General features: G+C 53.4%; 2 protein-coding genes across 5 annotated transcripts in view; one reads left to right on the forward strand and one right to left on the reverse strand.

Moving 5' to 3' along the window:
• Nucleotides 1-9,087, forward strand: part of TSTD2 (thiosulfate sulfurtransferase like domain containing 2) — a 36,400-nt gene extending 27,313 nt beyond the window's left edge. The window contains exons 5-12 of one of the 2 annotated variants that reach the window (XM_037850953.1): nt 324-449; nt 1,256-1,361; nt 3,851-3,969; nt 4,369-4,527; nt 5,112-5,250; nt 6,266-6,317; nt 6,842-7,806; nt 8,564-9,087. In XM_037850953.1, coding sequence (XP_037706881.1) covers nt 324-449; nt 1,256-1,361; nt 3,851-3,969; nt 4,369-4,527; nt 5,112-5,250; nt 6,266-6,317; nt 6,842-7,016 — 876 coding nt within the window. In that variant the 3' untranslated portion in view covers nt 7,017-7,806; nt 8,564-9,087. The remainder of the gene's footprint in view (nt 1-323; nt 450-1,255; nt 1,362-3,850; nt 3,970-4,368; nt 4,528-5,111; nt 5,251-6,265; nt 6,318-6,841; nt 7,807-8,563) is intronic. The other variant, XM_037850952.1, reaches the window with a different exon arrangement.
• The window catches only part of TMOD1 (tropomodulin 1), a 72,964-nt gene continuing 55,125 nt past the window's right edge, over nt 8,053-25,891 (reverse strand). For all 3 annotated transcript variants that reach the window (XM_037850955.1, XM_037850954.1, XM_037850956.1), the window contains exons 9-10: nt 15,206-15,350; nt 8,053-9,581 (exon numbers count right to left, since the gene is read on the reverse strand). In XM_037850955.1, the coding sequence (XP_037706883.1) occupies nt 9,517-9,581; nt 15,206-15,350 (210 nt within the window). In that variant the 3' untranslated portion in view covers nt 8,053-9,516. The remainder of the gene's footprint in view (nt 9,582-15,205; nt 15,351-25,891) is intronic.

Below are 25,891 nucleotides of genomic sequence, written 5' to 3' on the forward strand. Positions count from 1 at the left end.
TCTGCCTATGATTTAGGCTGAGCTTGAAATTCACTGCTTTGGCCATTGGAGAAATGGAGCTCCACAGCAAATGGGGCTTTCTGGAAGTTTCATTCATTCTCTTGTTCAGCACATAGGAACTGAATACCTCATCTGTACTGGCCCAATGGGCAGGGCCACTTTAGGAAAATGCTAGTGTCTTTGTCAGGTCACACTTTGGTGTCCACAGCAGACTTGGCTTTTCCTCTTTAAACTCGTTGACGCACATGAGCCTGTTCTGCCCCGGGAAGATGACTTAGCTCCGAGTGGGTGTCATTTCTTTCTCTCACCATCTTGCATCTCAGGTTCGAATCGCTACAGAAGGAATCAACGGGACAGTTGGTGGAAGCAGATTGGCCACCAGACTCTATGTGGAAGCCATGCTTTCCTGCCCCTTATTTAAGGATTATTTGTGTAAGGATGATTTTAAGGTAAGAGGAGTTGAAGATAAAATTCATCTAGAGTTGTCTGCTTCTGCCTCAGGGTCTCTCCCCACTCTGGGTTATTGAAGAGGAGGTTCGTGGTGAGAAAGAAAGCAGTTCCAGATAAATACCTTGTCTCTGACATGCCCGGAGGCCACACGAGGGAAGGAGAGTGGCCAGATGCCTGGAATGCTGCCCCAGTTCCTCCTCAGGGCCACCTGCTCTGGACCTTAGCCCCCTTCTTATAAGAGAAGGACTTTACAGCTTATCCAGTCTGGAGCTCTCAGCCGGACGCGTTTGCTCCCTCGAGGAACCTCCTGCCCGTTTGAGGCGTTTGCTAGGTTTTTTCATTAACATTCACAGCGCAGGGAGCGAGGCTATTTCTTTTGCAGTGGAGCTGCCTTGTTTGAGTGACTTCATGCTTCGCCACAATAGATGGTTCAGGTGGTGGAAGCACCTTGGTAGTGAAAGAAAGGTCACGACTCCAAAACAAAAGCTGGGGTGTGATCACATGCGGGAATCGCTCAGTGGCGTTTTGGTCTTACAGTTAAACGCTTATACCTTAGAAACACCTTTTCAATTTAATGTTGCCCATGTGGTAGGTATGCCATAAATATGTATTCATATCGACTGATTTGGGACATTCTAGACCCTCACCCCCTTTTCTCACAGAAGCCACTATTCCTGATTTGAGGTTTCTTAAGAATATAAGTATTGTGCTATTGCAGAAGAGCCCATGGTTGTAGTTTGGGCACTTGTGTTCCACCTGGGGAGGGCAGAGGAAGGCTAATCAGTGTTTGTTTCTCACTGGCTAGACCAGCAGAGGCGGCGCCCACTGTTTCCCAGAGTTGCGAGTTGGTGTGTATGAAGAAATTGTGCCCCTGGGGATCAGCCCGAGCCAGCTCTCCTACAAGAAGCCTGGTACGCCTGTGTCAGAAGAGCCGTGCTTTTCTTCTGGGGGACAGAACCGAGGGGAATAAGGAGAAGCTGACCAGCAAGTCTTGGTGGAGCCACCCTGGAAGCAGCTGGGGGGCAGCAGTACTCGGGGTCATCAGCACAGAAGCCAGTTCTCGTCTTGGGTGCTGTGGTGGTTGAAGACCACCATAGGGTGACCTGGCTTCGTTATTTTTGTGGGTGGTGGTTTAGTGAGAAGTTCTTTCTCTTTCCAAAGATAGCAGTTTGGGAAGCGTGTAATTATTACTTGTAAAAGTTTCCTCAGAAGAATAGAGCACACAAGCTTTTTGCTACAGGAAGCAAGTGGCTTTTTAGCCCCTAAGCAGTTTGTTTGCAAGAGCACTAGAATGTTCTCCCCAGTATCACGGTTACCATAGATGGTTGAAAGACATTTGTTGTACAGGGTTGATTTTTCCCTTACTTTTTACTATAAAAGATCTCAAACACTAAGCAAAGTAGAGAAAATAGTACTGCAGGCTCCTGTGTGCCTGTCCCACAGGTGCAGCAGGTGCCAGCTCACATTCAGCTTCTCTCATCTGTACCCCCAGCCACTTCGCATTCCGGGTTATTTTGAAGGAAATCCCAGACATCATGTCATTTCATTTATAAGTATTTTAGTAGACAGCTCTGAAAGATAAAGGTTCTTTTAAAAAATAAATAACTGCAAAACCGTCATCACATCTAAAACACTCTAACAGTGTTCTCAATTCCCAGTTGTCTCATAATTTTTTTAAAGTTTTTTCCGTTAGGATTCAAGTAAAGGCCATTCATTGAGGAGTGCTGTATGTCACTTTAAGTCTCTTTTCACCTGTAAATTCTTCTCCATCTTTTTGCCCTCCCTGTAGTTTATTTTCTGCAGGAACTGGGTCATTTGGCCCATGGTTTCCCAGGATCCACATTACGCACTGGCTATCTGGTGCACTCCTGTGCTCACCAGGTTCTGTAAATTGAGAGGTGGATTTGAAGCAGTGCCGTCCCCCAGAAACATGTGAGCCACGTGTGTAATTTTAAGTTCTCTGGTAGCCACATTTAAAAAAGTAAAAGGAAACAGGTGAAATGAATTTTAATAATATATTTAACTCAAAATATTCAAAATATTATTTCAATTTGTAATCAATGTGAAAAGTTATTAATGGGATATTTTACATTTTTTCATACTAAATCTTCAAAATCCAGCATGTAGCTTGCCTTATCACAGCACCTGAATTTGGACCAGCCACATCTCTTGTGCTCTGTGGACACGTGTGGCTCATTGGCTCCCATTTAGCTCAGAACCAGAGACTTGATGAGATTCTGGTTTGAGTTCTTTCTTTCTCTTCTTTCTCACATAGGTCTGGTTGGACTCCACATTAGTGTTTTAATATGTAAATATTTAAAAGAAGGCCGAGTGAAGCCAGAGGGAAATGGGAGTAAGTTGCCAGCATCTGGGAAGAGAGCCTTATCCCCGAGGAGACAAAGGCTAAAGGGGCTGGGTTTGCTTCATTTTCCCCTCTTAGCAGGTGGCAGCTCTTCTGTGGCCTGGGAATGTTGTTCGGAGGTGGGGAGAGAGCAGGTTCCTGGCAGTGCTGTGCTGCTGTCATTCGAGCTGAGCTGCTTCGGGGCTTCTGTCCAGCAGGCCTTCAAGGCCAGCAGAGCAGAAACAGGAGCTGCAGTGGTGGGGACAGGTGTGCTTCCTGAGGCTTCCTGCAAGCAGGTGGCTGGGCAAGTCCCCGTGCTTCTCACCACACTTTGAAACTCGCTTCTCACTCACTGTTTTGGTGACCATGTCATTATGTCACAATTGCTTGCACAGAATTCAGCCTTGTCACCTCCCTGTGCCCTGGGCTTCCAGCCCCTTCTGGGCTCTGAGCAGTTCAGGTGTGGCTGGGAGTCCCTGGGCAGATGGAGGCACTGTTCATCCTGAGCGGTGACTGAGGTCTGCAGGACCCGCCCATGCGCTGTGGTCTCCCACTGCCAGAGGCACCCCAGCTCCCTCAGCCTTAGCCTGGAACTTGGGCTGGCCCTGGCATGGGACAGTCGACAAAGCTTTTAGTCAAGACACACCTGCCTGTTCCCTCCATGTGCAGTGATGAGAACAGTGGCCATTCCCTGGCCCACCCTTGACCATGCAGTGGACAAGCACACCAGGTGGCAACTTAGAGCCTGGGTGTCTGGCTCTTACTGGGGCTGGCCTAGTACGAGGATGCAGAACCCTTCCATTATTTCATTATTTCTAAATTGCCTGGTGCTAATTTTGAGTGGAGGAAGGTTGAGGATATCTGGAATTACTAAATTGTGTGATCACGACTATCAGATAGTGATATTCTCAGGCATGAAAGTAATTTATGAAGAGAAAAGGTTTGTTTGGAAAGAAACAACATGTAAGTCATCAGGCTAGGCCAGTTGTGATTAGGTTTAGGTTTTTGTTTGTTGTTGTTGTTTTTTTTTTTAAACATAATTTTTTCGTTTGGTTTTAGGCATCCATTTATCCCCAGGTGAATTTCATAAAGAAGTAGAAAGGTTTTTATCTCAAGCCAATCAAGAACAAAGCGACACTGTCCTGCTGGACTGCAGAAACTTCTATGAAAGCAAAATAGTAAGTATGATACAGAATTGAGCTCAGCGGAACCACACAGTGTGCTTCCCAAGGGGAGGTGGGTGTGCCCCATGGCCTTGCCATGTGGGTGTCTGCCCAGTGCTGGCCATTTCAGAGAAAACTGGTGAGAAAGTCTAAGCAGATGTGAATTGAAACATCGTGGCTGTCATTGAGTTTTTGGCTCCCTTGAGTCTGCCCTTGTCCTATTGCTGATTTTGGACCTTGACGACTCTGTGGGAAGGGGACCCCAGCCCTCCAGTCTTGTTGTGAAGTTCTAGATTTGAAGTTGAAAGGTTGGAGTGCGTGTCTGCTGGCTGAGGCAGGTGCGCCTCACGTGGGGAGGAGCCCTGTCCCCACCGGGCATGTTCTGACAGTTCTGCTGCCGCTCCTGTTCCATAGGGACGATTCCAGGGCTGTTTGGCCCCAGACATCAGGAAGTTCAGTTACTTCCCAAGCTACATTGACACAAATCTGGAGCTTTTCCGAGAGAAGAGGGTGCTGATGTACTGCACTGGGGGCATCCGCTGTGAGCGGGGCTCTGCCTACCTCAAAGCCAAGGTGAGCCACCGTCCTGGGGCCTGTGGGCATGGGGGGCAGGAAGGGAGGGGCGGGGGCTGCTCCCCAGGGCAGGGACAAGGGGTGAGGGCTGCACCCTCCCCCTCTTTCTCCTCCCTGCCCCCAGCCAGCCAGAGGATTTATTTTCCCCCTGTAGGGTCTCAGCACAGAGCTTATAAGTATGAAATCTGAAGTTCTTAAATCTCAAGATGTGAAAAGCACTTCACAGTCTTAGAGCTCATCAGGTACAAAAGGAAAATATCAGTTAACGTCTCTGTGCCGCTAATCTTTTGCTTGATCCCCAGAAGGGCAGATTCAGTGGCATTACGTGTCCCAACAGGTGTCTCCTATATTTAGGGGCAGTGGAAACAGCTGGGCTTCCTGGGGGCTGGAGGGTGAGGCCCTGCCCAGCCCCTGGCAGGCGAGGCCGGGCCACTTGGTCCCCACACCCCTTGGTCAGCCATTCCTCGGGCCTGCAGCCTGCCAGGACCCCTGAGCGTGTGCAGAGGCTATGGGACTGCCCCGCTCCTGGGGCTCCCCACCGGCCTCGGCTTGTTTGCAGATCCCCCGTGTTCTTCCACACACAGGGAGTGTGCAAAGAAGTATTCCAGCTCAAGGGTGGCATCCACAAGTACCTGGAAGCATTTCCTGACGGTTTTTACAAAGGGAAGTTGTTTGTTTTTGACGAGCGCTATGCCCTTGCCTACAACAGTGACATAGTGTCAGGTAGGTTAACCCATTTCCAGAACTAAACTGGTGTCAGACACACTGCGTTAGCCGTTCTGAGAGGGCGCCACTGGGAAGAATAGGATGGGAAACATGTGGTCATCCCAGCCTGTTTCCGGCGGAATTGGAGATGGAAGAGGGGCCCACAGAGCCTGGTCCCGGAGACCGGAGACCTGTGCTGGGGCCCAGCCGGGACTTGGGCAGGGCCTGGCACATGGGCTCTCTCACCTGCCCGCCCTCTCATAAATTGGACTGAGAGCCTGACTCCAAGTTTTTAACCTGGGATCCGTGTACAGAACTCGGAGGTTCCGTGAGTGTGGGTGGGGAAGGAGTTCAGTCCCTCACTGCACCGAAGCTCCCCTTCAGTTCCGATGTAGGCAGCAGGCTGGTGCAATTAGATGTGCTTGTGACTTGGTCATCAGTAGAAACCACAGTATTTTCAGATCCTGCTGCGGTTGCTGTGGGTATCTCAGGATCAAACGGGTAGTGACTGGACCCCCCCACCCCACCAGGTCTCGCTGTCTGTTAATAAAGAAGCCCATGTCTCATTATAGCACAGATTTTTTAAAATACTTTGGTATTTCTAGAAAACTGGTTGCCTTTGTACTCCTATGTATTTTATGCATGTAAGAACATTTTCCTAAGACTTTGTCCACAGGCTTCACCAGAGTGCCAGATAAATCCATGTCACAGAAAAGGGTGGGCGCTCCAAGTGGGGGCAGTCTGTGGGTACACGCGTGCACATCCGAGTGGGAGGCAGGGTGGCCCTGGGACGCCTGTGGTCCGACCGCATCAGGCCCACGGCAGGGACGGTTCAAGAAGGGCAGACGTCGTCTTCAGGAGATGCGGCTCCCAGCCCTCCCCACATGGCGGTTGGCGGGGGAAGGCCGCAGCTCACAGCCCAGGGCCTGTTGCAGCTTCCTGTGCAACTGGAGTTGCCACTCGGATAATGAAAAAGACTGGAGCCTGATTGTCCCTCTCCTTCCTTCCCTCTCGACCTCTGTGTCCTTTTCAGTGGTCTTGTATTTGGGTCTCGTACTGGAAGTTACTTCAGATCTGCTTTGGAGGTAGGGGAGTGTGACTGAGCTTTTACAGTCTTGGCAAAACTTGATGGGTGTCTGCAGGGGAGTGGAGTGGGGAGGTGGCCCAGCGGTCACTGAGACAAGACCAGGAGACCCAGCAGTGGTGTTCCCAGTGGTACGGGGAAGTCGTCAGGGAGCAGCAGGCCAAAGGAGGCGAGTCTTGGTCATCAGGCAGCCCAGCGGCCAGTGCAGCAGGGGAGGCTTGGGCCGGGACTGGGGGCCAGGCTGCAGGAGGTGCCTGTGGTCCGGGGGTCATCGTGCTCCAGCACCATGTCTCCTGCCAGGAAGGGGAATGCTCTAAAGGGGCAAATCAGACAATTCCCAGGGGCAGTGCCCCTGAGAAAGCAGGGATGGCAGGGTGGGAGACTTACCATTTAGAAACCTCCCCAGGCCCAACAGGATAGATTAGATTCAGGTGAGCTAGGAGTTGTGTTCAGGATCTGGAGACATACCTGTGTGTGTGTGCATGGTGTGTGTGTGTGCATTTCTAACACGGCTTTTCTTCCCAGAGTGTTCATACTGTGGCACCCAGTGGGACCAGTACAAGCTCTGCTCGACTCCCCAGTGCCGCCAGCTCGTCTTGACCTGCCCTGCGTGCCAAGGCCAGGGCTTCACCGCCTGCTGTGCCACATGTCAGGACAAAGGGAGCAGGCCGGCTTCCAGCCCCGGCCAGCATGGCTTTAAAGAGGAGTGCGCCTGCACGGCCCAGCGGCCGCAGGTGCCCAGCGAGCGCCTGCAGCGGAGCAACCCAGGGTGGGAGCCCGACACTGGTGTGTGAGTGGCACCTGCAGCACTCGCCCCAGCCCTCACCATGCGGGGTCAGGGCGACTGAGAGGCTGTTGAGGCAGCAGGAGCAGAGAAACGGGGAGCTTCGGTGCTGGCTGGTGCCACAACAGACTGCTCACCTGTTGGACTTGCACTTCACAGGGGGCGGGCAGGGGTCAAGTGCCAACAGTCCTGCTCAGGAGATGCTAGAGCCCCGGACAAAGGGGACCATGTGGGATCCCATGGCTGCTGAGGGATGGAGCCTCGAGCCTGGTGCCAGGGCACGCCCTTTCTCTCCTGTGTGGCTGTTCGGGCTGTTGCTCTCATCAGCAAACCTGTCCTGACAGCCCAGTGGGCAGGTGGGGGCCCAAGGAGGGGCTCATCTGAGCCAGGCCACCGAGGTCATCTGCCCCATCCCTGCCTCCCTCTCTTTGACAGCCTGAGACCATCTAGGCCAGGGGCCTGCACACCATGGCATTTGGCCTACTTCTAGTTTTTGTAAATAAAATTTTATTGGAACACAGCCACACCCATCCTTTACATATGCTCTGTGGCTGCTTTTGTGCTACAATGGCAGTATTGGGTAGTTGTGACTGAAACCACATTGCCTGTGAAGCCTAAAATATTTACTACCTGGCCCTTCCTGGAGAAAGTCTGCCAGCGCCAGTCCAGACCAGCAGCTCCTCTGGGGAAGCAGGTAGCCTTAAAGGTGCGGCCCACCTTCATTTCATTGGTTTGGTTTCTGTGAGAAGGCCCCCAACAGCCCCTGCTCCCCAGCACCCACCCCCTCAGCTTTTGAGTTCCCTTTGAGCACTCTGGTGTGTGTCTGGGACACGATAAGACATACTCTCCATGAGATCATTCCTCACTGCTGCCATGTGGCGGCCACCCAGCCTCCCACCAGCCTGCCAGGATGTCCCCATCACGCAGATCCCAAGAAACACACCGACAGCCATGCAGAGACCAGCAGGTTTAATGTTACGTTGCAGCTTCCGGTGGTGCAGAACGCAGCTGCAGCTGTGCAGCAGGGCGAGGCTGAGGGGGCGTGGCCGGCCCTGTAGCCTCTGCCCCCCACCCAGTCCCCCTGGACCACCCACGTCCTCGAGTCCAGTGCACATGACTGTTTATACCTCTTTAATGAAAAGCCCCTCTGCTCAGTGCCCTGCAGCTTAGTCTGCACTCACTGTTCTTTTACCCTGCCCTATTATTTTAAGATTATTTGAATCAAATGAAAATACCTCCCCAAGGCAATATAAATGCTAGTTTAACTGGCACTGTGGTATATTGAAAGGCACAAGGGCATTATAGCTTAACATTTTTGCTGGATCCCAAGAGATGCACATAATGTTACAAAGGGCTGCGGCAGAAATGCCAGAATTACATGTTCAGAATAATCATCTTAGGATGTTTTGGCCAGGATTTCCTAGTTCATTAATATCTGGATTTTCTTCACCACTGTCCTCCAGAGGCATAATTTACCAGCATGGAGGCCGTTTGGGTTGCTTACGAAGCGATGAGACAGGCAGTTGAAATCTACGCTCCGCCAGGCTCATGCTGCAGCCGTGGGGGGCCAGGATTTCGTTGAACTGGGGTTTGGCCCCAGCCCTGCTTGGACATCTTTTCGCCCACCATGCGATGCAGGTTTTCACGTCCTTCACGAGGCTGGCATTTGATACGGAAAAACCCCGTCCAACTCCAGCGTTGAATTGTAAACCTCAGATGTTCACAGAGAACACTCGGAAACGTTTCCTGCTTGGGATTAGGAAGGAAAGAACCCTGGCGTTTTGCCATTGCCTTTTTCTGTCATTTCCTTACATCCAGCAAAAGGAATCGCGTGTTCTTCGATTCCCGGCAGAGCTCCGTGGCTCCTGGCTGGCTGTCTGTCTTGAGGGGAAAAACTGGGTTCCCGATCCAGTAAGCAGTTTGGCCCCTTTAATCTTGAATTTATGAAGATTAAAGAAGGGTTAATAAAGAATGATTATCTGCTCTGTCTGCCGAGTAGCTAAGATCGAATCTGCAGTAAAGAATTGTATGATGCCTGTAAAACGTGCGGAAGGGGGTGCTGTTCGCGCACGTGGGTCACACTTGCGGAGCCCCTGGAACCCCGCACAGCAGAGCCTCTGACTCGCCCCCGGGCTGCGTCTCTGCCGTGACGTCGTCCTCAGGAAGTTCTGCCAGTTGGAGAGCGTTGGAGTTTTTAAGTAATAACCAGGCTGGACTTCATGACTAAAGGAAAACTTCACATTAATCAAATCTTATAAAATTTTCAACTACAACCACTAGTTAACCTAAAACCTTAGTGCATCAATAATTGAACCACAAACAGGTTCTGGGCTGGCGTCCTGCCTTCCGGTGTCCACTGCAGCGCACACGTCATCAGAAGGACACGTCCAGCTCGCGGGCAGGCATCCCGCCTGGCCTAGATGCCACTCCGGCACTTGGGGATGATGGGACCCGTCAGGTCTGCGAGCCTCCTCTTCCTCACTGGAAAGGGGCAGAGAGGGGGAGAGGGTATGAGCCAGTCACTGGGGCCAGGGGCCACCAGGCTCAGAAAGCACAGCAAGCCACCTGCTCACGTTTTTTTAAAATCTTTTTTTTAGCCGAGTCTTAGGTCCGTGTCATTTTGAGGCAGTTATCTGTGAGGTGGGTGAGGGCCGCCCGATGCGTTGGGGTTTATAGGAAGGGTCAGTAGAGTGGAGTCATGAGAAGTCACTTCTAAACTGCCACCCACATGGGTGAGGCCTGTGCTCCCAGCTTGTGAGGCCCCACAGGGGAAGCTCTTTACTTTGGATCAGGTGTGAGTTCACTCCAGCCTGCGCTGTAGGCGACCAGGGCCTCGCTGGGTGTAGCTGTCCCCAGGCTGCCTCCTGCCTGAGGGAGCAAGTCACCCCACAGCAGCTGTGGCCCCGTGTCTAACCTCGACAACCTCCACGGTGTCCCAGGGGCAGGACGATGTAAGCTCAGGTGTGGCTCATGAACAGAGTCAATGCCACACAGAGGAGAGCACCTGGCAGGGGCTGCAGGCTGGGCCGTTAGTTGGCAGGATCACAGTGGGGGTGGGGGGCTCTGAAATGAATTACAGTGCAGACGGCCAAGCAGCAAGCAGCCACGAGAGGGGTCAAGGAAGGCTGGGTGGCCTGCTGGGGAGGCAGAGGCAGCAGCTTCTGCGGAGAGGAAAAGGGCCTGTCTGTACTTGGGTGTCTTCCAGCTCCCAGGCTGAGCCCCTAGCCCTGCCCCACCAGATGGATCCCTACGCGCTGCCACAAGAACCAGATGGGCTATGCAGGACGCTGAGTGTGTGCTGCAGGTCCACTGGGGACGCCAGTCACCTGGTTGTGGCCGGGAGCTGGGGTGGGGGTGGAGGGCACACAGACCACCCAGGGGTCAAGGAATAAGTGGTGCAAGTCAGGGTGGGCAGTCAACTCCAGGAGAGGAGAGTGTCCCTCCCAGTTCCTGAGACCACCAGAACGTCTAACAGCCTGCGGTACACATGGGGGACCAAAAACCCAACCCCAAAGAGCATGAGGGGCTGGTCCTGGGCATCTCCAGGCCGCTGTGCTGTGCAGGCCCCCCGGCAGCCCTCGCCCGTCTCCTACACAGTACCTTGTTGGAGCACCCCCTACCCCGCTTACGTTGATGGAGGGTCAGTATCATTCCCATTTGATGGAGGAGAATAAGATAGAGGGTATATTCATGCTCAGAGCAATAAAGCCAGTGCCAGGCAATACCAAGGGCCCCTCCAACCTCTCCACTCCCCAGAACAATCGTGCCTCCAGTGTGGGGCTTCCACAGCCACAGCGCGGCCGGTTCTCATAGGGAGGCTCAGCTCCCTCCCCTGCGGGCCCGGAGAGCTTGCACGGGGCCAGGGGCGCCATCCGGTCCCCAGCCTGTGGCTCAGGTGCAGGAAGGGACTCAGCGTTTTGTTCCCACCCGTGCCCCTCTGTGAGCACTGAGCTGGACCCGGGCAGTGTCCCTGGCACGGCTCCTTCAGAGACTGGATGGGGAGAAGGGAAGGGCAAGGAAGAAAATGGAGGCCAAGAGAAGGGCAGTAACTTAAGCCCCATCTCGGTGATGCAGTGGCAGAGCAGGGACTAGCACCCAGGACCCAGCAGCCACCACCAGCTTTGCTGCTCATGTTCTTTAAAACAGCAACCAGAGACTCGTGTGCTGTCAGAGCCAGAACCCTGAGTCCTCTGACCACCCTCCAGCCGCTTCCTGCCGCTTTGCCACCAGCGCCCCGTCTGTGGGAAGCATTTACCGAGTGCTATGATGTGCCCGGCACGGGAATCAGACACAGAGCAAACAGGTTCCAGAGGGTCTTACGGGGCCCGTGGATCTGGGCCAGGACCACATGAATCATGGCATGGATGGGCAGCCGACCCGGCAGCTGGATGTTAAAGGCCCCGAGGGGTGCGAGGGCGGGAGAGTAGGGGGCGTTGGGAGTGTGGCCCCGAAGGCCTCCTCCCGCCGGGGGCACCGGGCCCCTGCTACCTGGCGTGGCTGCAAGCCCGGCCTCCGAGCCAGGCTGCGGGTTCCAGCCCCGTTCTGCCCTCCTGCAGGCGGCTGCCCGTGGGGAGAGGATGGCACGGGCCTCGCCTGGTGACGGGCTGAAGCCGGCCAGTGGCGTGGGAAGGGCCCAGAACAGCGCTGGCTCTCGGGGAGGGCCGGGGCGAGCGGCTGCAGTGGTCGAGGGGCCAGGGGGCTACCCTGGGGGCCCCGCCAGGGCTGCGAGCCGCGGTCCGGGGGTGCAGAGGCGCCGGGTGCCCCCCGAGGCTGCCGGACTCGGGGCGGGCATGAGGAGGGGTGGGGTGCACGGGGGTGCGGTGGCCCAGAGGGAGGACCCTGCTTTCCGGCGTGGGCAGCGGGAGGAAAGCAGCTCCCTTTCCAGAGGTGGTGTCGGAGGGAGGTGATGAGGCTGCCCTCGCGGTCTTCCTTGAGAATACGGTGCAAGACCTTCCTGGGTGGGGCTGTTTTCTGCCTGTGAACCTGCGCCTCTGCCCACATGGGACTCTAACGTGGAGACCGCCGTCCTGATTTGGCTAAACGGGCAGAGGCCGGCAGCAGCGTGACGACTAGCGTCGTCTGGGGCAATGCAGGTCAGGACCCGGCCCCGGCCCTGGCCCCCAGCACCTGCTCTCTGGCAGCAGCCGGCCCAGTGCGTGGGGTGGCAGGCAGGGAAGGTGCTCCTGGGCAGGCTGCCTGGCCTCGGGGCCTCAGTGCCTCCAAGGAGCGGCCACCGCCTTGCAGGCCCCAGGCTAGGCCAGTGGCAGCTCTGAACGGGAAGGAAACCTGGGTACCCCGACCCCTTCTCCGTCTGGGGTCCCGGCTGCCTGGGGCTGTAGCAGGACAGATGCTGCCAGCAACCACAGGGGTGGGGAGGGGCTGACGGGAAGAAATACTCCTCTGGAAGCCTGTCTGCTTCATCCTGGCGTCAAGAACAGGATGAAAATTCTGTGTTGGAAAAGTCAGGATTTCTCCTTTGCAGGAGAAAGCCCAGGTACTGACAGAATTGAAAGGGTTTCTCTTGCAGAAATGAGCCCCCTGGGCATAGATTTGCTTTTAAGGCTGGAAACGCTCCATCACCAAATGAGCCCTCTGAGGGCTGGGTCCCATCACCCAGTGAGACTGCACAGCTCCGGATCCTTCCGTGGAAACCCCGAGGGGGCAGCTGCACACGTTCCCTGGGGTGGCCCAGAGGCCCGTTTTTATCACCTATCCCCGCCATCCAGGAAACTGCCACCGTGCCCACTGCCCACCTGCTTCCATCACCCACCCGTGGCCCACAGCCTGCCTGACACCTACCGGTCCCGTCCTTGGTAACGCCCTGTACTTGTCTGTTGTCCTGCCTTTGTCCACGCTGTTCCCTGGGCTTGGAATGCCCTTCCCTCCCCTCTCGGTGAACTCCTACTTGTCCCGCAAGGTCTGACTCTCCAAACACTTCCTCCAATCCCCTTTAGACCTTCTGCCTCTCCCACCTGGCGCCCTGGGGCCTGCTCCCAGCCTTTGCCTGTGCCAGCTCCTGCAGGAGGACCCCTGACCTCCCCTCAGCCTGCCTCTTCCTTGCCAGGCAGGCGGACGCCAGGATGCTTTCCTCGACCGGCCTCCGCCTCCTAAGTCACTTCCCCACTTTGCCTGGCTACCGGTGTGGAGGCATTCTTGAATTTGTAAGGCTTGTTCTTGAGTCTTTTCTCCCCTAAAAGGCTGTAAGGCTTCTTGAGTCAGAGAACTTGCCTTTCTGTGTCTTCTGCTGCTTTTACATCATCCCCTGCGGTCCCGGGCACATTCAGTCGCTCAGCAGATGGCTGCTGTAACTAACAACTGATGTGGCCCGACTGAGCCACGACCTGCAAGCCCCTGCCCACCCCCAGCCTCAGCTTCCCCATAAGGGAACTGGAGGGCGCCACTCTGATTCAGGGGCCCCACCATGGCCTCCGAAGGTACTGGGATTTGGGCCTGAATTTTGGAAGTGTAGATTCTCAGCACCAGGAGAGTCCTCAGGGGCCAACTGATCCTTGGCTGGCTCTGGTGCCCCCAACCCCACTTCCCAGCGCCCCTGTTCTCTAGTCATCTGGAACTTCTGTCTCCAGAAAAAGACCCCCAGACCACCAAGCCGCTGGAAGACAAAAGCTAGGTTAGCCCTGAGCCAGGCACTGAGGAGCACAAAGCTTAACCCGAGCTGGAAGAACGGTGAAGCGACTGCGTCTGGGAATAAAAGCGGAGGCTGAGACACAGGTGCTGAAGGAGGACCACAGCTGGGCCGGCAGAGCTCAGACAGCGGGCCTCCTGCCCTTCCTCTAGCTTGTTCTCACCTCTGTCGCTCTGTATGATGATTCTTAGTTATCTGTGTTTGATCTTATTTTATTTCAAATAAGGGTACCTCAGATAAGCCAAGGCACCGGACATCTATCTGTATCTGTCTATATCTATCTGTTTGTCTATCCATATTTTAATGGAATTTTCTAGACCTGAGACTTCTAGAAAAAGTGGCATCTGGAATAAGCAATGAACACCCAACTCATTATAAGCCTTGGTAAGTGTCTAGCAAATTGGGTGACTCACTAGGACGTGTGATGTGAGCACGGTACCGCCGTGGTTCTCTGCGCGTGCAGGTTCTGTGTCTGTCCACCGTGGTGACACTTACACTCTCATCTCCATCCTTCAGGGCCCTCTGTCTGCCAGCCTAGCCTCAGATTCATCACCCGGAGGCGACACCCCTGCACTCGGTGTTATGCTGTGGGAGTCGGCTCTTTGCATTTTATTAAGGGTTGGAACCAGAGAGCACCACACCTAGAGCAGGTCTGAATTCGATGAAAAACTTGGTGAAGCCCGTCCTTTATAAAACATATTTCTTTCATAATTTAATCCCAGAAAGAAGCTTTTATTTTTAATGCATTATGCTTCCTTCTGTTCTGTAATAAGGACAATGTAACTCGTCTTGTCCTCATCCTACCTTGCTTGGGTCTAGGCAACCCAGGACTAAATACAGTGGTCAATCACACCAACAATGTTAGATCTACTTGCTCCCTTTCTTGGTTTTCTTTTCTCTTGTTTTCCTTTAGCCGTAGCAGACATACTCCCTTCATTGTACACTTAATCAAGTGTATTTTAGCAGTAGGCAGGAAGATGCATAATTAAAAACACATCAGGCCCTGTGTACAGTGGGCACCTGGACACAAGCTGATGACTGATTTTTTTCATTTCGTTGACCTGGATATTGACTGATGTGTGCTCTTAAGAAAGACTGTGACATTTTCCTTATTTAGAAAAAAAAACCTCTGTCTTGAACTGAGATTAAATGAATGTAACCTGCTTTTACTCTACTATAAAGTTGGCATTTTAAACTTTTACCTTAAGTGCCCCGTGAAGTCCCCTAGGCCTGGGGTTTAGGTGGGGGTGTCGGCTGGTGGCTTTGGGACGGGTTCTCGAGACCACAGGGTCTGGGGGGCATTCAGGAGAGTATCTGGAGCTGCTTGCTGCAAACCTTGTGCCCTCCCTGGATTCCCCACTTGGAGCCGCCCTGCCAGGCCCAGCTCGGGGCGCAGCCGGCACCGAGCTCTGCAGCGAAGGCTGCAGGAGGGAGATGTGGGGCCGGGGGTGCGCCCACTCACCCAGGTCGTTGTTGCTCATCATGGCGTTGGATGCCCGCAGCCGGGGCCCCTGCTGGGTGAAGTGATAGCCGAATTTGAGCAGCGTCGTGTTCTTTTCCAACATGCTCACGATCTCCATTTCCACTTTGTTGCCCAGGGGTTGGCTCTTTTGTCAAAAACAAACAAACAAACAAACAAAAAAAACAGTCACCACTGATTCTGTTTGTGCAGGACCTAAACCACCCCGCCGCACAGAGACCCTGAGTGGTGGGCAGGGGGGAGGATTGAGCCCCTCCCCCAGAGCAGGGAAATGTGGTTTCAAGAAGTTGGAGGCTCCCATGGCCAGGGACAAACAGGCTGGGGTTCAAACCCGCATATACCTCTCCTGGAGCAGGGGGTGCAGGGGCGAGCTCCACCCCAGGGAAGCCTAGCCCACCTGAGCAGGGAGGACCCTCACATCGTGTGGTCCTGGGGAGATTTAACACTCCTGCTCCAAGGCTACACCCCACACTAGTTAAATCCGAATCTCCGGGGGCGGGACCCAGGCATCTGTAGTTTTGTAAACTCCCCAGGTGATTCCAACATGAAGCCAAGTTTGGAAACAAGTAATTTAGGTCTCATCTCTTCAATTTACAAAAGAAGAAACTGAGGCCTAGAGAGGGAAAAGGTTTGCCCAAGACCACACAGCAAGTTGGGAAAGCAAGAGTTGGCCTCTGAAGGCCCCGCTCTGAGCATACAGTAGTTCCCTGCCCCCAAATCCATAACAATCATCCAACAAAGATGGAAAAAAAACAGAGGAAAGTGACGATCCATGGTGTGGACGAGGAGAGAGTGAGGATGTTCATTGTGGTCTTGTTTATAATAGTTGGGGGAAAGAGAAACCACTCAAACATTCCTCCAGAGGGAGTTGCACAAATAAATAACGGCTTAAGCCTTACAACAGGACGGGCGGCTGTGAAACGCGGGTGCAAATCTCCATCACAGGCCTGGAAAGAGGGCCTGAGACGATGCTGAGTGGGGAAAGCCCAGGTCACAGAGCAGGTCACATCTGTGTTCCCTGTATTTTCCGTCCACATAAATGCCCGGAAAACGTCTGGGTGTCTGTTCGTGGTGGTGAGATCAGGGGGAGTTTTTGCTTTCTTCCTATTTTAATGTAGTGTTAGAATTTTCTGCTACCATGCACAATAAAATGAGAAAAACTAAAAAGAATCTCAAAATGGGTTTTAAAAGACATAGAAAACAAGGACTTCTGCTAAGAACAGCCAAAAACCTGGACATTTTATATAAAACACACATGAGAAGACTAAAAAGAGGAGAGAAGGAAAATGCTGAATTCCCCAGGTTTTCTTTTGGCCTCACATAATCCAGGCTTGGAGCTGAGGAAGGTGGCGACCCAGAAGCACAGAGGCTGCAGAAAATGTACCCGTTTCAATCATTGGAATGTTACTCAGCCATCAGAAAGAACGTGGTACTGAGTCATGCTATCCTATGGATGAATCTAGAAGACGTGTAAGGGCGAGAAGCCAGTCACAAAAGGCCACATGCTGTGTGACTACAGTTACACAAAAAGTCCAGGATAGACAAATCCACAGGGACAGAACTAGATCAGTGGTTGCCCAGGGCTGGGGGAGGGGAAATGGGGCAATGAGAATGGTCTGGAATTAGACAGTGATGACGTGTGCACAGCTCTGTGAGTATACAAAAAACTGCTGAATTATACATTTTAAAAGGGTGAATTTTATGGTATGCAAATTATATTTAAAAAAACCCTCAAGAGTAGAAGTTCAAACAATCCAATTAGAAAATGGGCAAATGGCATGAAGAGACCTTTGCAGGAGAGGATGTACAGATGGCAAACATGAAAATGTTCATGCTCCGGGCCAGGAGCCACTGGGGAGCTCCCAGGGCAGTGTCTGTTAGTCCTGGGTGTGGGATTGGACCAAGATGAGGAAGCAGGAGCATCCCTGGTGCCCGGCAACATGGGGGGCTTGGAGGATACATCAGCCCGGCATCCAGACAAACCGGTGCCAAGCGGCACGCCAAGTCCTGAGAACGGCTCCCACATGTTCTGAGTCCACTGGAGCTCCTCTGGGTTCACATGGGCAGAGGGACACTGGTGAGATTCCACCAGCCCATCTGGCAAGGCTCTAGAAAGTGCCAGGGAGAGCCAAGCTTGTCCTTGGAGGACCCGGCACAGCCCTGGCCTCTGGCCGGCTTGGCCTGGCAGACGGTGCCACGACCCCCTGAGGTCCCAAGAAGGAACAGGCCACGTCCCCACCCCCTGCCTCCCCACTAGCAGGGGACTGGCCTCTCGCTGAGGTCACTGCTGGAAAAGCTCTGCCAGCCCTCAGGATGGGCTGGGCTCAGAAAGCACCAGTCTCCCCTCCTTAGAGGGGCTCCAGGGACCACCAGGGCTGTTTCCATGACACTGACACTTCCTGCAGCTTTGCCCAGAGTTCAACACCCCAATGCAAATCGTCCCCACTCAATCCTCCCTGCAGCCCTGGGAGGTGAGCTGGGCAGGCAGGAAGTAGCATCTCCCGTTCAGAGAGGAGGAAACTGAGTCCATGGACAGATGGAGGCTGGACCGGGGATCACAGCAAAGCCAAGGCTTGGCCTCGACCTGGGGCTGGGGGGCTCAGAGGATCCCCTGGGCTCCAGATTCTCCAACCTGGAGCTACCAAGTGTGTGCAAGAGGGGACAGGGTTCCTTAGATAACCATGGCCAACCTTCTCAGAGCATTAATTTTGGAATGAATTTATTATTTTTACATTAAGAGGTAAAATATAAATATACAAACATTTAAAAATAAACCTCAAGCTTTCAAAGAAGCATCACACTTGCTTCATGCTCAGTCCCTCCCTCCTTCCATGGACTCTGAGACCTGAGAAGAGGCAGCAGGGAGAGAGGCAGGACTGAAACTCACGTCTCCTACTTAGTTTTCAAATACTTAGTCCTTCCTGTGCAGCAGGCAAGGTCCTAAGCACTTTACATAAGATGAGTCATTTTCTCCTGACTATAAACCTATAAATATATACTATTATTACTTCATTTTACAGAGAGAAAAATCACACAGAATGAATCACACAGCTAGTCAGCTGCAGAACAGGGATTTGAACCCAGGTGATCAGCTCCAGAGCCTGAGCTAGTTCCCACTTCACTTGGGTGCCTGTGAGAGAGCCCAGAAGCAGGTGGGAGAAGAGAAGCTACGGGCAGATTTGGGCTCCGCACACAAGATTGCTCTCTAACCATTAGGGGTCTGTGTATATAGAAGGAACTGCCTCGTAAGGCAGTGAGCTGCCTGTCCCTGGAGGTATGCAAATACAGTGCAGACCATTTCTGGCAAGGGCTGCTCTAGATGCTGTCATGAATGGGGAAGGCTCAGACTCCATGACCTTTAAAGCCTCTGGGGCCTGCCTTCTGTGAGTCTATGAATAACTTGCTTGGACAGCATAAAAAAACCAGGAGGGCGACCCCAACAGAGGGTGAGACGCAGTGAAGAGCCGTGGGGGGCGAGCAAGTGGCCGCCGTGCCAGGCCTGGCAGGGCTCGTCCTGGGCATGCAGAGTCTGGGAAGAACTCTTGCCCCTTCAGATTTGCTTAAAATTTACATAAATAACTTGTAAATAAATATAGTCTCATTATTAAAGACTCAAATGATACTAAAGCAGACTGAGAAACAAAAGGGTCTCCCATCACACCATTCATCTCCACAGAAGAAACCCCCATGCTTAGTGGGGTGCATCCCTCCAAACTGCACAGATGCACAGAAATACAGTTTTGTTGATGTTGATGCAATTATCTTCTTTAAATGGATTCATGCTACGCTTATTGTTCTGCAACTTGCCTTTTATCATTTAATATTTTCTGCAGAGCTTTTGGAGACAGTGTCTTTAAAACAACCTCTTTCCTTTTAACTGTTTTGTAGTTTGCCTGGGTACAGAGGAGACCAGGTTGCTTCCATTTTCCCATTAAAAACGATGCCACAGGGGACCTTCAGGGGAGAGGGTGTGCCAGATGTATTATGTCCCCCAGAAAAAGCCATGTTCTTTGATGCAATCTTGTGGGGGCAGATGTATTTAGTGTTGATTAGATTGGAATCTTTGGATTCAGCTGTTTCCACAGAGATGTGACCACCCAACCATGGGTAATACCTTTGATTAGATTATTTTGATGGAGGTGTGGCCCCGCCCATTCAGCGTGGGTCTTGATTAGTTTATCGGGGCCCTCTAAGAGCTCAGACAGAAGGAGCTCAGTGCTGCAGCTTAGAGAGGCATTCTGGAGATGGCTGTTGAAAGCAGACTTTTGCTGATGCTTTGGAGATACTAGCCCAGAGTTTGCCACGTGAAGCTGACGCAGAGACATTTTGGAGATCACCATTTTGAAACACAACCTGAGAGCAGCAAAGAGTGACATTTTGGAGAACTGCTGCAGCTTAGAGAGGAACGTCCTGGGAGAAAGCCATTTTGAAACCAGAACTCTGGAGCAGACACCAGCCACGTGCCTTCCCAGCTAACAGTTTCCGGACACCATTGGCCATCCTCCAGTGAAGGTATATGCATGTTGATGCCTTCATTTGGATGTTTTTATGGCCTTCAGACTGTAAATTTGTAACCATATAAACCCCCTTTATAAAAGCCAATCCATTTCTGGTGTTTTGCAGAATGGCAGCATTAGCAAACCGGAACAGAGGGTGAGTGTTCTTTCGGGTGTAGACGAGGCTGGGGAACTGCCGGGGTGAAAGGCAGGCACATTTTACAAAGCAGTGACTGCCTGATCTCCTCCCCAAAGGGCCGCAGCCATCGGCACAGCTTTAGCAGTGTTTGACGTGCTCATCTCCTTGCACCTTCACCACGACAGATGCGGGAAAATGATCAGATTTGCTAGTTAACAAAACTCCGTGGAACGAGCTGTCACCTGGAGCACGTGGCTCTGAGACCCCTGTACTGGCCAGAGGTGCCACAGGTCCTGAGAGGCTCACTTTGTACATCTGATGTGGCCAATTGGGCCTTTCCTTTAAGATACAGATGATGCAGACAATTGGGAATACTTGAAAATCCAAGCGAAAAGATCCTGGAAATGATCTCATCCAACTGGAGTCCCAAACCCTGGCTGACATTAAAACCCCCTCCATATCACAGCTGCCAAATTGTCCTGCTCTGCCTGCACATCCTCAAAGCCCCTCACCCAATGAGGCAGACTGCTCCCTCCTTGGGTGGCACTGCTGGTGGGAAAGATCTTCCTTGCCAAACCAATCTCTGTGGTGTTTTAAAAATATGTTCACGAATGCTCTGATACTTCGAAGGTGGAGTCTAATTCCACCCCTCTTGAGTATGTATTGTGCTTAGTTACTCACTTTTAACAAAAAGAATATGGCAGAAGTGACTGTGTAATTTCCAAGCCTGCATCATAAAAGGCGTTTGTGGCTTTCTTCTTGCTCTGCCTGGGATCACTCGCTCTGGGGGAAGTGGCCGCCGTATTGTGAGGACACTCAAGCAGCCCTATGGCGATGTCCACAAGGCAAGGAACCAAGGCCCTCAGCCAGTGGCCAGTGGGGAACCGAGGCCCTCAGTCAGCGGACGGTGGGAACTGAGGCTGCAGCCAGTGGCTGGTGAGGTAGCCATCTTGGAAGCAGCTCCTCCAGGATCCCGCAAGCCTCCAGATGCCTGCTGCCTCATCCAATATCCCAACTGCAACTTCATTGGGGATCCTGGGCCCGAACCAAGCTGCTCATGGGTTCCTGACCCTCGGGAACTGGGAGATAGTACATGTCTATTGTTGATTCAAGCTGCTAAGTTTGGGGGTACTTTGTTACACAGCTCTAGACAACTAATACACTCATGGACAATGTTGCACAAAAGAGCCCAGTTGCAAAAGAGCACCTACGTGTGGTTCCATTTCTATGAAGTCAAGGCCAGAGAAGAAAAACTCATCTATGGTGATGGAAATCAGAGTATGATTATTTTGGGGGGGAGGGGGATATCAATTAGGTGGGGGGCACAGGGGAGCCTGCTGGGACTCTGGAAATGTTCTATAGCCTGACCTCGATGGTGTTTGCACAGGTGTACACAGATGTAAAAACTCATGGAGCTGAACATTTAAGATGTCTTCGCTTTACTATATGTAAGTTATACCTCAATTAAAAAGTAAATACAAGAAAGAAAAAGGGAAGGGAGAAAGTGAGGGAAGGAGGGAGGTAAAAGGTTCTTCCTTGAGTAAGCTGGAACGCCTCACTCAGAAGTCAGCCCTCCCCATCAAGCCCTTCCAGCCCAGGCTGATTCTCTTGGACAGCAGGAACCACAGGCCCCGCTTCCAGAACAGCCTGGAACCACAGCCCCCTTCCAGAGCAGCCTGGAACCACAGTCCCTCCTTCCAGCACAGCCTGGAACCACAGACCTCTTCCAGAACAGCCTGGAACCACAGCCCCTTTCCAGCACAGCCTGGAACCACAGTCCCCTTCCAGAACAGCCTGGAACCACAGTCCCTCCTTCCAGTACAGCCTGGAACCACAGTCCCCTTCCAGAACAGCCTGGAACCACAGCTCCCTCCTTCCAGCACAGCCTGGAACCACAGTCCCCTTCCAGAGCAGCCTGGAACCACATCTCCCTCCTTCCAGCACAGCCTGGAACCACATCTCCCTCCTTCCAGCACAGCCTGGAACCACAGTCCCTCCTTCCAGCACAGCCTGGAACCACAGTCCCCTTCCAGAGCAGCCTGGAACCACAGCTCCCTCCTTCCAGAGCAGCCTGGAACCACAGTCCCCTTCCAGCACAGCCTGGAACCACAGTCCCTCCTTCCAGCACAGCCTGGAACCACAGTCCCCTTCCAGCACAGCCTGGAACCACAGTCCCTCCTTCCAGCACAGCCTGGAACCACAGTCCCCTTCCAGAGCAGCCTGGAACCACAGCTCCCTCCTTCCAGCACAGCCTGGAACCACAGCCCCCTTCCCGGGCCCGGCTTTCCACAACAGGCTGTGCTCTGGGGGGATCTGACTCCTGGCGAGGGAGATGGTTGTTGTCACAAATCTTTACTCTAATTAAATATGATCTGTGTAGCAAAAGGGTTTTCTCTAACTCATGTTCTCTCTCATTTCCACTGATTTTATTTCATTTTTCCCTGAGAAGCAAGGTCAGGGAAAGCACATAACTTGCACTCAGGGGAAGGGAAAGTGACACGCATCTGTCATCTCGATGAGACCGAGTATTTCTACGCTGAACTGCTTCAATACACAACAAGACTACAACACACAAGATATCTGATGCGCAAAGCAAGAGCTGTGCTTAAAGGCTCCCCGCGTGAGGACCGAGCGGAGAACGCCAGCGGTCAGGCCGCCTCGCTGCGTCCGGCTCAGTGCAAGGAGCCGGAGGGAAAAGGCTCCGTCCTGCAGGATTCCAGCTCCACGATGGCCTGGAGAAGGCAAAACTGCGGAGACAGCCACAAGATCGGGGGTGCCGGGGGAGTCAGGAAGGGAGGGCGGATGAACAGTTGGTGCACAGGGTTTTGGGGGTGACGCCCTCCTGGGTGATGGTGTGACGTGGCTGCTTCACGCTCCACATTTGTCAGACCCCAGGGAACCGTCCAACACTGCCAGGGAGGCCTGACATGGACTGCGGACTTCAGTTATGGAACGTATCGATAATGTTCGTCAATTGATAACGAATGTACCCTGCTAAGGCAAGATGCTAATAAAACGGGAAACTAAGTGGGGCTGGCCCTGTACTTTCTGCACAGATTTTCTTTATACTTAAAACAGCTCTAAGAATAAAGTCTATTACAAAAAAAACCTCACACACTTGTTTTTCAAGTGTGCGCTTTCTTTCCGTATTGCAAAACCTAATGTCACCTGAGCCTCGTTTAAAAAAGAAATAGGGGGGCCAGTGGCCATGAGTGTGTGATGGGAAATGAAGCGGGTGGTCACCACATGTGAAAACGTACAGGCTCCTATTTCAGTGTGGCTTTGTTTTCTCTCCAATCTCATTTGCGCTGGGAAAATGATCAGGTCTGGAAAAACAAGAAAACGCCATCTACTTCCTCAACTTCTCAGAATTTTAGACACATCCTCCCTGCAGAGCCAAGAACCCTATTTGTCAAATATTGGAATGAAAAGCAGGGAGCCGGGAGGTCCAGTTGACACCCGCAGACCTTGCCAACAGTTTCATTTGGGGGGACCAGGTTTTCAGGCCCTGGCTGTGCCCTGGGCCCTGGGAAAGCGCCTGCTGAGGGCGGCTCTGCTGGCAGTTAGGAGGGCGGTGGAGAGGCGGAGGTTCTCAGGTGGCAGCCCGGGCCCCTCCGGTCCAGCCCCACCCTGGCACCAACTTGACCTGTGACCTTAGGCAGGTGCCTTCCCCTCCTGGTCCTCAGTCTCCCCGCTGTAAAAACAGGGACGGAAGCAACACCCTCTCGGTGCCCTTCAGCTCTGCCCTTTCCACCCCTCAGGGCATTCTCGGGGCAGCCCAAGTGCTCTGCCTGGCGGGAAGGAGGGATGGCTGAGGAAACAAACTGCCTCAGAGTCCTGGTTCCCGATTTGTGTCCCGAGCCGGCTCCGTGTCATGGCGGGCACAGCTCCCCGAGTCCCTTTCTTCGGCCATATAAGGCAAAAGGAAGACAGACTCGCCGACACGGGTTCCAGCAGGACGACGGAGGACAAAGCTCCGGTCTCCCAAGGCCTTGCTGCCTGACCCAGAATGAGGAGTAAACAAGAAGCCACTCGCTGCCTCCTCTTTGTCCCACACCCAGCGCCCAGGGCACCCAGGGGAGGCAGCTCGCCATGCCCAGGCCTCCTGGGACACACTGTGAGGGTCTCGGGCGGCCGTCTCCAGAGCTTGCAGCAGACCCCTCCCCAGGCCTGCCTGCAGCCCCCACTTCCTCACCCTCTCCCGCCAGGCCCGATGTCCGCCAGGAGCACATTCCCAAAGGCCCACCCCTCTTTTTGGCGGCCAGGCCCCGGCTGGTCTTCCTGGCCTGGATGCCCTCTCCCTGCCCCCCACCCAGCTCTCCCGGGGGAGCTCCCACCAGCCCCTGAGGCTACACTAGTCTTGTCTGAGGGGCACCATGGCTTTCCTGAGCCTTCTCTTTGTCTGGGCACTTCCCTTCCCCTGTGGTGCCAGGGCCTCCATCTCACCTTTGCCCTGTGGGTTCATCTGAAAACTCCACCCCCTCCAGGAAGCCCTCCTTGCTCCCTGCTCCCTGCTCCCGCGAGGCTGCTCCGGCCGATGAACCACATCAGTGAACCACGGTTCGGCCTTGCTTGAGCAAGCTTCTGTGCACTTGCCTGTACTGCCACCCGAGTGGAATTTCCGGCAGGCAGGGCCTGAGCACGTTCACATGCGGCGCCCAGCCCAGCCCTGGCGAGCCACTGAATCTCACCAACTGTGGAGATGAACCAAATATGAACCCCAGTGTGGGGTGACTGGGGAAAGGACAGCTGAGAAAAACCATGCCCAGCCACATGAAACTACAGCTGGGTTCAAGAAGCCAGAGAGGCACAGAGCATGGACTTTGGAGTCACACGGACCCGGGTTCAAATCCTGCCTTGGCCACTATTTACTGTGTGACCTTGGGCAGGTGACAGAGCCTGCCTGGGCCTCAGTCTCCCCATCTTTAATATGGAGGTTTAATACCCACTTAGCGGGTCTCTGTGAGCATTCAATGAGATAATGGAGGTACAGCACCCCAGATGCCCCCTGACCCATTAATTGGCTCTTAGAATAGTGTGTGAACTCTCTGGGTCACCTCCAGGGTACGTGCAAAGGTGAAAAACCTCACAGCTTACATCTGTCATCTCCTTAGAGGTGGAGAGCCTAATTCTCCCCATTTTACAGGTGAGGAAACAGAGGCTCAGGGAACTGAACATTCTTGCACCAGGGTGTTTGGCGAGTGAGGGTGCTGTTTGGCCCTGGCTCCATCTCTGGGCGCTGGGGGGACAGCAGTGAGGGATGGCAGGCAGCTGGCTCCCAGCCAGCGGCTCCACCGTGACCTGAGACCAGAGCTCCAGTTGGCTCCAGCCAACATTCTGCCCGGAAGTCAGGTTCCTGCTGATGCTGGGCAGCCCCTGACTCCCTGCCCAGCCGGGCCTGAGGTCACATGAGTAGCTAACCCCAGGGCCTGCCTGGAGCTGCTGCCAAGCCTGCCGCCCGCCTTTGTCCAAGTGCTCTGGCCCTCCTACCTCTAATAGAGCAGGGTCAGCAGTGGCTGAGGGAGGGGGCAGAAAGACTGAGGGCCTGCAGGAGAGGTGAGACATCTGGTATGGCAAACACATGGCAGGGCCACTGCTGGCTCACGAGGACTCTTTTTACGAATTAGAAAAATGTGACCTCTCTGGGTAGACAGAGCCCCATCCTGAGGCACAGAACTTGGAGGGTGGGGTGTGGGTTGGATTTCTCCCCCTACCGCCTCAAGCAGGCACTTTTGTGCAGTGTACAACACAGACAACCATCCAGGGCATCCCTGCCAAGCCAGGCCCTGAGCTGTGCACTGAGGTACAGCCAGGACTCAGACACAGACCAGCTCCTGAGAAGCTCTTAGGGAAGCCAAGATGCTGGGGTGAGGGTGGGGGTTGGGAACAGAGGAGGGGTCACCTAACTCTCCCCAGTGTGGGGCTTGGAGAAGCTACAGGAGCTGATAGGAGAACACAATGGCATGCTGGTAAACTGGCTCTCAGAAAAAAAAAAAAAAAAAAAAAAGCCTGATTTACAGCAGGTGCCAATTT

This window comes from Choloepus didactylus, chromosome 10 (genome assembly GCF_015220235.1).
Source record: "Choloepus didactylus isolate mChoDid1 chromosome 10, mChoDid1.pri, whole genome shotgun sequence".
In the NCBI taxonomy this organism is placed as follows: domain Eukaryota; kingdom Metazoa; phylum Chordata; class Mammalia; order Pilosa; family Megalonychidae; genus Choloepus; species Choloepus didactylus.